General features: G+C 46.0%; 1 protein-coding gene across 2 annotated transcripts in view; it reads left to right on the top strand.

Annotated features, from left to right (window-relative positions):
- The window catches only part of anxa2a (annexin A2a), a 31,531-nt gene extending 26,366 nt beyond the window's left edge, over positions 1-5,165 (top strand). For both annotated transcript variants that reach the window (XM_063070967.1, XM_063070966.1), the window contains 4 exons: positions 966-1,061; positions 2,271-2,329; positions 2,701-2,820; positions 4,665-5,165. In XM_063070967.1, coding sequence (XP_062927037.1) covers positions 966-1,061; positions 2,271-2,329; positions 2,701-2,820; positions 4,665-4,724 — 335 coding nt within the window. In that variant the 3' untranslated portion in view covers positions 4,725-5,165. The remainder of the gene's footprint in view (positions 1-965; positions 1,062-2,270; positions 2,330-2,700; positions 2,821-4,664) is intronic.
- Positions 5,166-12,061: the final 6,896 nt, after the last annotated feature.

Raw genomic sequence — 12,061 nt, 5'->3', positions numbered from 1 at the left:
TGTATAGAAATGGTTGGGCCAAACACTGGCAAATAGGACTAGCTTGGATGGGCATCATGGTTGGCATGAACCATTTGGGCCAAAGGGTCTATTTTCATGCTAAGCAACTCTATGACCCTATGACCCTAAGATAGTTAAACTATCTAGAGGTAACTCCATCCAATCTAACAGCTAATACAGAGACATGGCAGCTGTTAAGCAAAAAATGGGAACCGAATATCCCATGCTGAAGGTCAAGAGAGTTCGCTTTGACGTTAATGGGGGAAGGTAACTTCCGGTGAGAAATTACTTCTCTCACAAGGACAGGAACTGAGTATTTTCCACAAGATAGGAATCAGCAAGGGAAGCAGTTCATCATGGGTGACGTGTAAAGGCCCCTAACAGGACTAACAGGAGTTAAGTCCTTGTACTATGTCTAGACGTTCACATACTGTTTGAAAACGACACACTTAAGTACAGAACTAGTATCAAATTTAAATGCAAGTAAGTAGAAATGAAGAGCAGGTGTTGTTCAGGTAAAATGAGAAATTAGTTAAAAAGAGGTGATGGGAGGGGAGCAATAATGGGTTTGCATTATTGTCAACAGATAGACAGTCAATTCAGGAGTAAAGACTACACATTACTGAAAACTGATAGATGGTGTTATATTGAAGGCAAAGACTAGTAAAGTTGTAGAGGAAGGCTGGAGGATTGGAGAGATTAGAAGCCACCGAAGGGTCACTAAACATTGATGGAAGAGGCAGAAAATAGAACATCAATGTAGTAAGAAATAAAAAAAACACCAGATTGTGAAGTGCCTAAATGGGAAGACATGTCAGAATGTGGACCTTGGAGAGTGGGGAGGGAGGAAGTGGTAGAAACACTGAGCAAGTCGTACAAAACCAAGGGCCAAAGCAAAGTAAAGAATTAAAGCAATCTATGAGAGAAAAGCAACAACATTCTCACCTGAGGTTTCCTTTGACTAGTTTTCCAGCGATACAACGTCTACAGTCCCAGAAGTATCAACGAAAGCATCAAGGATGACATCTCAAAAGATCTGAGGTGTAATCTTTTGGCTCTGGGTAAGTCTACTGCCTCACACCTTACCTTCTCCATTCTGAATGCTGCATGGTGCTGCTCTAGGTGTAGGGCGTTTCGAGGTTGGAAATTGCCATCAGCTCAGATGTGGTGGGAACAGAATTGCTAATGTCTGGAGGGCCCAAAGGTTTGATCCTGTCACCTGCCACAGTGGTCCAGGTGAGACCCAGCGCCCATTCCTGGGATGATCGTTTCCAGGCTTGGAGAACTGACTGGTTGTGGACAGTGCCCAGCTCCCATTGATTGGGATTGTTAGGATGTCGGTGAGGCTCAGGCTGCAAGAGCAGTCCTGGCAGTGTCCCTGACACCTTCAACACCAAGGTGCCGGTCAAGTTTATTGTCAGCTCCGCAAGTCCGCGTCCGCACGGGTGCGATGAAAACCAGCTGCAGCAGCATCACAGACACATTGATGTTCTTCGGGTGGTGGTACCCTTACTGCTGTTGTGCAGGTTGGGTAACGGTCACTGGAACCGATCATGCCCTGGCTGGGATATCCTTCCGGTCTAACTGATGGATGCTGTAAGCTCATTGTGTTGATAATGTTGGTGAATGTCCACAGTTGGACACCAAGCTCTAGGTCTTTGCTATTGTTCTTACAACAGTGTACAGGGGATGGGTCCGATATCAAACAACTGTTATGAAGATGTTCTGTACCGAGTATACAGCACCAGCCTCTGACAGTTAGACCTCCATCTTCCCAACACTCCACCTCCTATTGAGACTGACCACGAGATCCCTAAAGTTAACTACGCTACTCGCTGACGGGAGAGCGAGCGGGAGCAGTGTCCATGCCAGTGGAGAGTGTCAATAAGTGGTGCAGAGACAGAAGGGAGATGAGGGTGTCACATTTTGCAGCTGGGTTACCATCAGCTTCGTGACCTCAATTGTGAAGTAATTAAAGAGTTCTCCCACTTGCAGCCAATTCACTGTTTGACGGTTGACTTTCATGGTGGAGCTTGTGTTGTCAGTGTGCTGACTGAAGGTGGACCCCTCACGGTTGCACGAGCCTCTTGCCAGTGAGTGGTGGGTAGGAGGGCCTGAGTTGAAGCTGACTCACTCAGTCGTGTTGCCTTTATACCGAGGTGCTGACCTTCCGCCAGAGTTTCACCTCTGCAGTGAGCTGTGTGTTAGGCGCTGTGCTCTGACTGCTCGGCTGCGTGTCAATAACAGCTCCCCTCTCTATCTCTTCACAGTGCAGTGCATCCAGAGCACTCCCGAGTTCTTTGCTGACAAGTTGTCTCCGATTGCAAAGGTAAAAGCTTTCAGCTTTGCTAATACTTAGAGTCGCACAGAAACAAGTCCTTCAGCCCAACTGGTCCGTGTTGACCAAGACTCCAGTCTACACTATACCATTTGTTCATGATTGGCCCATATCCCTACAGACTTTCTTACCCACATACCTGTCCAAGTGACTTTTATATGTTGTAAATGTACCTGCCTCACCCACTTGCTCATTCCATAAAAGAGCCACCCTCAGGTTCCTATTGAATCTCTTTGCTCACACCTTAAATCTACGTCCTGTAGTTGTTGAGAAGTCACTAGAGCACAAATGCTGTAAGATAGAATCAGCAGCTGCTTTGCTGGTTGTTTTTCGTAAGCTAAACTGAGCTGTGTAATCTGCAGAACGACCTGAAGCGGGATGTATTAACGAGGATCATGGTGTCACGTTGTGAGATTGACCTTATACCAATCAGAAAAGAATTCAAGAAGAAAACTGGCAAATCTCTGTACCAATGTATAAAGGTGAGTGTCTGCCTGTTGGGTGTTGCTGCATCTCTCCGCGTGTTTGCCTTACCTTGGAGCATCCTAAGACTATTAGAGAAGGATTGTATTTGTAGTTCCGTCTCTGGATCAGTTTGTCTGGTTTACCTCATGACTAACAGAGGCAAAAGTTGAAAATACAGGATATACTCAGTGAGTCGGGCAGCATCTGTGGAGAGAGACAGAGGAGTGAACGGAAATGCTTGCGATGAAGAGAAAGTGGGAAGGAGGAGAAGAGAACAAAGGGGAAAGGGGTGGAGGCAGGAGATGAAGTGATAGGGGAGGTGATTGTGCAAGCTAGCAGCGGTCCAGGGGAAGAATGCAGGCTTGTTGTTTGATGTTGTGGAGGAGTTTAGGTCAGGGAGGCGAACACTAGAAAGGCTCCCTCTCAGAGACCTGAGCTCTCCGGGTTCGGAAGGCCGAATCACATGGAGCCTGAGAAAGCAGAGGCTACTTGGCCGATTGTGTCCATCTCTGCCAGACACAGGCTTTGTGTCATCCCGCCTCCCAACTCTCAGCCCATGGCTCTGTCTGGTGGAGCTTTCATAGGGGAAAGCTTCTGCCTGCACACCACAGACCCCGACAAAGTTCTCACCTCCTCTCGAACGTTGTACTGACTAACATCACCCAAATGCAAAGTGGCCTCTCCAATAAGATGTTCAGGCTTGTTAGACCGCATAATATTAAACACTGTAACTCAGTTTCTTCTTGGGTCCCTTGGTCATATTAGGTTTTTGTCAGAGTATTGTAATGTTTGTCAGAGCTAGAGATACCTTCTCTTTCAACTTTGCGATTTACCCACTTTCGATGGTGCTGCTCAACAAAAGTGCCTTCCCTCTTTCTTTTTTATTAATGCTTTGCATTCTTCCTCCCAGTTGTTATCACAACATGGCCTTCCTTGACAACAGGTATTCATTCAGAACTTTACATATACTCTGCTCCACCTGCAAGGCTCACTCCTTCCATTCCCTTCAACCCTTAGTGTATTTATGTCTGTATTTATTTATATGTATGTATATATGTATTTATATATTCATGTATTTATGTCTGTAGGCTTTCTTAGAATTTATTCATCAGTACTTTATCGCACACCTTCGTAATTTACTTTTTCATTTCTTCCCTGCACCTTCTGTTCTTTTTCAGACTTCCTTCCTTGTCCGTCATTGTTCTGCCTTTCCAGCTTTATTCTGCCCTGCCTGCTCCTTAACGTCCATCCCTAGATGGTTTGGAATTGGAAAGGTTCCCGCTGCTCTGTGGATGAGAGTGTCCCTCCCCGATCCCCTCCACGACCCCTCCCACTTCTCTACCACTGGTTCGCATTCCGTTCACTTTTGCTAAATCGCACCTCAGCTGAGTAATGCTGGCCTTGTCCCACTCTCAAACTTCCAGTCTTGGTCCTTTTCTGCAACTATACGGAATGGAAGGAAATTAGAGTCGCTGCCCCCGTACACCACTCCCAAGGCCATCCTTTCCACACCTGGGATCATTCCACGAAACTAATCCAATGCTCCCCTCTTACTGGGCTTCTGATGCACACATCAACGCCACGAAGTATGATGTACAGAGCGGTGGGGTTATCTTTTCACTCTGTGCCCTCTGGTGTATGTTCTACCTCATGAACTGCCTACATGATGCAGTGGTGGGTGGTAGGTGGGACTGTTGAAGGAAATCACGCAGATGCTGCTAGACCCACTGACTTCCTCCAGCAGATTAACTGCTGCTCCTAATTCCAGCCTCTGCAGTCTCTTGCCTGGTGCTGGGAGCACAATAACTGCCCCGTGTGGCCGGTGGTCTTGGGGTAACTACTTTTCTTCTCTTTGCTGTAGGCTGCGACCAAGGATGACTACGAACGGGTTCTGCTGGCTCTCTGTGGAGGTGACGACTAAATGCAATGTTCGCGAGGGATCGCACTGCAGTATCACCCTCCTCTCATTCCCGATGCGGGGCGACTGGATATAGGTTGAACCACTTAACCTACACATACAAAATGCTGGGGAGACTCAACAAGTCAGGCAGCATCTATGGAGGAGAATAAACAGCCGATGTTCCAACTGACACTCTTTATCAGGACTAAAGGCTGTGATGAAAGATCATGGCCTGAAACATCGACTGTTTATTCTCCTCCATAGATGCTGCCCGACTTGCTGAGTTCCTCCTGCATTTTGATTTTGTTGCTCAAGATTTCCAGCATCTGCAGAATCTCTTGTGTTTTTGAAACACTTAACTCTCCTCATTTTGCTGTGTAGCCACAAAATATTCCAACGGTGTGTTATCATGCGATTGTAACAGAAAATTCTTTGTGGTCAGTCAATAAAGATTTTAAAATACTCGGCGAGGCCAGCTGCTGTTGAAGAAACTCAGAACTTAAAGCAAAACTTTGGGTTTGAGTTTCTGCCATTTGGTGTTGGTTCAACATAACTTGTTTCAGATGCATTGTGAAGGATGAATTTTTTTTTATATTTGCCAGAACAGAGCAGGCTGAATGCACTGGAAAATTACAGTACTGTGCTGTAATATGTACCCGCCTAGCAGCAGGATATGCTTTTAAGTTCTTCTATGTGAAATAAAAGAAATGGGATGATTACTGGAACACTGCCTTTAATCTGCTGGAGCTACTCAGTAGGTCGAGCAGCAGGTCGAGAGGGAAAGGAATTGTCAAAGTTTAGGGTTGAGGACCAAGAGTGGAGAGGGGAGATGGCGTTGTAAAGAGGGGATGGGGTGTGGTGAGGCGTGGATAAGGGTGATTGGTGGACTGAGGAGGTGAGAAGGAATGAGGGCAGGCAGAGAAGAGGAGGGCGGAAGCTGGGGACAGAAACAGGCGGGTGACAGATGGAGGCAGAGAAAAACGGTCGGGTAGAGTGGGGTGTGAAGGGAAAGGAAGAGCAAAGGCGGAGGGAGCTGCTGGAAGACGCAAAGCAGGAATGCGACGGCAACCGATGCTGGAATCTATAAGTAAGGAATGTGATATTCCGGGAAGAGTGGAATCTTGGAATATTGAATGTGGTTCAATATTGTGAATAATATTGGGCCCCATTTCTGTGGAAGGATGTGCTGCACCTGGAGAGGATCCAGAGGAGGTTGACAAGAAAGATCCCAGAAATAAAAGACTTAACACGTTCGGTGTTTCTGGGGCTGTAACTCGATGGAGTTCAGGAGGATGAGAGGGCGTCTCATTTTAAATTCACCAGCACTGAAAGGCCTTGAGAGAGTGGACACAGAGGGACAAAGGTGAAAGAATGGGATTAAAGTAAAAATAATATCCTAATTGAATGACAGGACAGACTTGGTGGGCCAAATAGTCACATTGATTTTTTGATGGGCCAACAAGAAATATTGTAGCCGTGGGACTCATGTTCTGTCTAAGGCAGACTGACTGACTCAGTTCAATGAAGGGAAGATTGAAATCATAACAAATTAGTGACCTTGAGAGGAAACATTCACAGCTAATGGATAGAACTATAAAATGTGCAATGGAACCTTTTTTTTGAGCAGCGGTCAATCAGCGATTGAAGGGGTGAGAAGACACAGTTCACTCAGGTTCGCCGATTGCCTGCATAAGACATTGGTTCACAGCCTTTTTGGTGCTCTGAGAAGCAGCCAATCAGTGATTGGGACGGATTGGCAAGAACAGATTAAAATAAGGCGGGGACAAGGGGAGAGGATCTGCTGGACTGAGTAGTGTTAGAGTGGAGACTTTGAGGCTGCAGTGAGGAGAGGCTTAACATAGAAACATAGAAAATAGGTGCAGGAGTAGGCCATTCGGCCCTTCGAGCCTGCACCACCATTTATTATGATCATGGCTGATCCTCCAACTCAGATCCCCGCCCCAGCCTTCCCTCCATACCCCCTGACCCCCGTAGCCACAAGGGCCATATCTAACTCCCTCTTAAATATAGCCAATGAACTGGCCTCAACTGTTTCCTGTGGCAGAGAATTCCACAGATTCAACACTCTCTGTGTGAAGAAGTTTTTCCTAATCTCGGTCCTAAAAGCCTTCCCCTCTATCCTCAAACTGTGGCCCCTCGTTCTGGACTTCCCCAACATTGGGAACAAGCTTCCTGCATCTAGCCTGTCCAATCCTTTTAGGATCTTATACGTTTCAATCAGATCCCCCCTCAATCTTCTAAATTCCAACGAGTACAAGCCCAGTTCATCCAGTCTTTCTTCATATGAAAGTCCTGCCATCCCAGGAATCAATCTGGTGAACCTTCTTTGTACTCCCTCTATGGCAAGGATGTCTTTCCTCAGATTAGGGGACCAAAACTGCACACAATACTCCAGGTGTGGTCTCACCAAGGCCTTGTACAACTGCAGTAGTACCTCCCTGCTCCTGTACTCGAATCCTCTCACTATAAATGCCAGCATACCATTCGCCTTTTTCACCGCCTGCTGTACCTGCATGCCCACTTTCAATGACTGGTGTATAATGACACCCAGGTCTCGTTGCACCTCCCCTTTTCCTAATCGGCCACCATTCAGATAATAATCTGTTTTCCTATTTTTGCCACCAAAGTGGATAACTTCACATTTATCCACATTAAATTGCATCTGCCATGAATTTGCCCACTCACCCAACCTATCCAAGTCACCCTGCATCCTCTTAGCATCCTCCTCACTGCTAACACTGCCACCCAGCTTCGTGTCATCCGCAAACTTGGAGATGCTGCATTTAATTCCCTCATCCAAGTCATTAATATATATTGTAAACAACTGGGGTCCCAGCACTGAGCCTTGCGGTACCCCACTAGTCACCGCCTGCCATTCTGAAAAGGTCCCGTTTATTCCCACTCTTTGCTTCCTGTCTGCTAACCAATTCTCCACCCACACCAATACCTTACCCCCAATACCGTGTGCTTTAAGTTTGCACACTAATCTCCTGTGTGGGACCTTGTCAAAAGCCTTTTGAAAATCCAAATATACCACATCCACTGGTTCTCCCCTATCCACTCTACTAGTTACATCCTCAAAAAATTCTATGAGATTCGTCAAACATGATTTTCCTTTCACAAATCCATGCTGACTTTGTCCGATCATTTCACCGCTTTCCAAATGTGCTGTTATCACATCCTTGATAACTGACTCCAGCAGTTTCCCCACCACCAACGTTAGGCTAACCGGTCTATAATTTCCCGGTTTCTCTCTCCCTCCTTTTTTATAAAGTGGAGTTACATTAGCCACCCTACAATCCTCAGGAACTAGTCCAGAATCTAACGAGTTCTGAAAAATTATCACTAATGCATCCACTATTTCTTGGGCTACTTCCTTAAGCACTCTAGGATGCAGACCATCTGGCCCTGGGGATTTATCTGCCTTCAATCCCTTCAAATTACCTAACACCACTTCCCTACTAACATGTTTTTCGCTCAGTTCCTCCATCTCACTGGACCCTCTGTCCCCTACTATTTCTGGAAGATTATTTATGTCCTCCTTTTACATATCTATAAAGCTTTTACAGTCCGTTTTTATGTTCCCTGCCAGTTTTCTCTCATAATCTTTTTTCCCCTTCCTAATTAAGCCCTTTGTCCTCCTCTGCTGAACTCTGAATTTCTCCCAGTCCTCAGGTGAGCCACTTTCTCTGGCTAATTTGTATGCTTCTTCTTTGGAATTGATACTATCCCTAATTTCTCTCGTCAGCCACGGGTGCACTACCTTCCTTGATTTATTCTTTTGCCAAACTGGGATGAACAATTGTTGTAGTTCATCCATGCAACCTTTAAATGCTTGCCATTGCATATCCACCGTCAATCCTTTAAGTGTCATTTGCCAGTCTATCTTAGCTAATTCACGTCTCATACCTTCAAAGTTACCCCTCTTTAAGTTCAGAACCTTTGTTTCTGAATTAACTATGTCACTCTCCATCTTAATGAAGAATTCCACCATATTATGGTCACTCTTACCCAAGGGGCCTCTCACAACAAGATCGCTAATTAACCCTTCCTCATTGCTCAAAACCCAGTCCAGAATAGCCTTAAGTGAGAGAAGGCAAAAAAGCTGTAGGTAGATTTTCTTCCTCCCCCCCCGCCCCCCCCCCGGCCAATTTCTTTATAGTTTTCTTTCTTTATATGAGAACAGCTTGAACAGTAGAGATGCCAGGCAGGGTAGTTGAACACCACTCTTATGGGATGTGGGAATGCAGAGAGACCTCCTGAGTCCCTGACGACTTCACCCGCGAGAAGTGCATCCAGCTGCAACTTCTACTAATCCGCGTTAACTGGATGAACTCCAGATCATTTGGGAGGTTGAATGGGTGATAAATAAATGCATCCATTAGTCTTGCGAGACCATGGATCTGCGCCTGGAAAGTCTTCACTCTCCAGGGTGCAGGCTTGGGCAAGGTTGTATGGAAGACCAGCAGTTGCCCATGCTGCAAATCTCCCCTCTCCACAACACCGATGTTGTCCAAGGGAAGGGCATTAGGACCCATACAGCTTGGCACCAGTGTCGTCGCAGAGCAAAGTGTGATTAAGTGCCTTGCTCAAGGACACAACACGTTGCCTTGACTGGGGCTTGAACTCATGACCTTCAGGTGGCTAGTCCAATGCCGTAAGCACTTGGCCACGTGCCCATGAATGGGTAATAGATAGGACATATAGAGAAGTATTTACACCCAAGATGCAGGACACAGGAAACCGGGTGACAGTCTGGAAGGGGAATGGTTAAAAACAGTGTAGAGTACCCCTGTGGCCTCCCCCCAACAACAGTAAAACCACTTTGGATACTGTTGGAAGGGATGACCTAGCAGGGGAAAGTCACAGTGGCTGGGTCTCTGGCACTGAGTCTGGCTCTCACTCAGAACGGTGAAGAAACGAGTTGCGGTGATAGGGGATTCATTAGTTAGCGGAACAGAAAGGAAGTTCTGTGAATGAAAATGAGATTCCCAGATGGTATGTTGCCCCCTGGGTGTCAGGGTTTGGGACGTCTCAGATCAAGTCCTCGGCATTCTCAAGTGGGAGGGTGAATAGCCAGAGGTCATGGTCCATATAAGTACCAATGATATGGGTAGGAAGAATGATCAGGTTCTGCAGAATAAGTTCAGGGAGTAAATATTAAGTTAAAGGACAGGACCTCCAGGATTGTGATCTCTGGTTTGCTACCCATGCTACATGCTAGTGAGGGCAGGAATAGGAAGATTATACTGTTTAAAATGTGGCTAAGGAGTTGGTGTAACAGGGAGGACATAATATTTTTGGATCATTGGGTTCTCTTCCGAGGAAGGTGGGACCAGTATAGAAGGGACGCCTTGCTCCTGAACTAGAGGGGAACTAATATCCTAGTGGGAAGGTTTGCTAGTGCTGTACAGGTGGGGGTGGGTGCTGGTGATGTTTAGACTGGTTGCAGGGGGATGGGAACCAGGCTGCCAGAACACTTAATGGAGAGGCTGTGAAGACCTCAGACAAAGTCGGGAATCGAGAGGTTGGGCATGGTGCCACTAGTGTCCTGAGCTGCATATATTTCAATGCAAGGAGTGTAGTAGGAAAGGCAGATGAGCTCAGGGCATGGATCAACACTTGGAATTATGACGTTGTAGTCATTAGTGTGGATTGAAGGATAGTGAATGTTGTTCCGCTGTTTAGGAAAGGCTGTAAAAATAAACTAGGAAGTTAAGGACCAGTGAGTCTGACATGAGTAGTGGGAAAGTTATTGGAAGGTATTCTAAGGGACTGGATATGTGAGTACTTAGATAGACACGGACTGATTCCGGATAGTCAGCATAGCTTTGGGTGTGGTAGGTTGTGTCTAACCAATCTTATAGACTTTTTTCAAGGATGTTACCAGGAAAGTTGATGATGGTAAGGCAGTGGATGTTTTCTACATGGACTTTAGCAAGGAACTTCACAAGATCCCACATGGGAGGTTGATCAGGAAGGTTCAGTCATTTGGCATTTAAGATGAGATCGTCGATTGGATTAGACATTGGCTTTGTGGAAGAAGCCAGAGAGTGGTAGTAGATGGTTGCCTCTCTGACTGGAGGCCTGTGGCTAGTGGAGTGCTGGTCCTATTACACAGTAAAGAGCAGGGCACTGAAGAGTGTGGCAACACAATGGGATCTGGGAATACAGGTCTATAATTTATTGAAAGTGGTGGCCGTAAAGAAAGCTTTTGGCACATTGGTCTTCATAAATCAGTGTATTGAGTGCAGGAGATGGGATATTATGTTGAAGTTGTATAAGACATTGGTGAGGCCTAATTTGGAGTATTGTGCACAGTTTTGGTCACCTACCTACAGGAAAGATGTAAACAAGGTTGAAAGAGTACAGAGAAAATTTACAAGGATGTTGCTGGGACTGGAGGATTTGAGCTACAAGGTAAGATTAAATTCATTAGGACTTTATTCCTTGGAAGACAGAAGACCGAGGGGAGATTTGATAGAAATATACAAAATTATCAGGAGTTTAGTTAGAGTAAATGCAAGCAGGCTTTTTCCACTGAAGTTGGGTGGGGCTACAACTATACAACTAGAGGTCATAGGTTAAAGGAGAAAGGTGTAAAGTTTAAGGGAAACATGAGGGGAAATTTCTTCACTCAGGAGGTTGTAAGAGTGTGGAAAAATCTGCCAGTGCAATTGGTGCGTGCAAGTTTGATTTCAATGTTTAAGAGAAATTTGGATAGGTACATGGATGGTAGAGGTACGGAGGGCCATAGACCGGGGTGCAGGTTGATGGAGTAGGCAATTTAAATTGTTTGACATGGATTAATTGGACAGAAGGGAATGTTTCTGTCTTGTATTTTTCCATGACTGTATGCTTAGCAGGCACAACTGACCAGAATCCAGCTCCAAGATTTGCCCAGGATTGGTTCTAGATAGGGCTCCAAGCTTTTTTGAAGCAATAACCACATTCCCTCCCACCCCAGTCATTCTGCTGTCCAGCCCAAGGCTGACAGGATGTCACAGTCGCCAATTATGTCAGGATGTCACCCACAATGTCACGGTCACCAGTAATGTCAGGAAGTCACCCATGATGTCACAATCACCAGTGATGTCAGGATATCACCCATGATGTCACAGTCACCAGTAATGTCAGGATGTCACCAATGATGTCACAGTCACCAGTGATGTCAGGATATCACCCATGATGTCACAGTCACCAGTGATGCCCACCCTACCTCTAGAGTACATTGGGCCGACCCACAGCACATGTCAGAGGTCCTGCCACCTTTTCACTGGTCTCAGCTGGTTTCTCTCCACTGGACTATGAAATTGCAGTCCTTGGTCCCCTTCCTG

Source organism: Mobula hypostoma, chromosome 18 (genome assembly GCF_963921235.1).
Source record: "Mobula hypostoma chromosome 18, sMobHyp1.1, whole genome shotgun sequence".
Taxonomy (NCBI): Eukaryota; Metazoa; Chordata; class Chondrichthyes; order Myliobatiformes; family Myliobatidae; genus Mobula; species Mobula hypostoma.
Note: the sequence above shows the minus strand (reverse complement) of the source record. Positions and strands in the feature narration are given on the sequence as shown.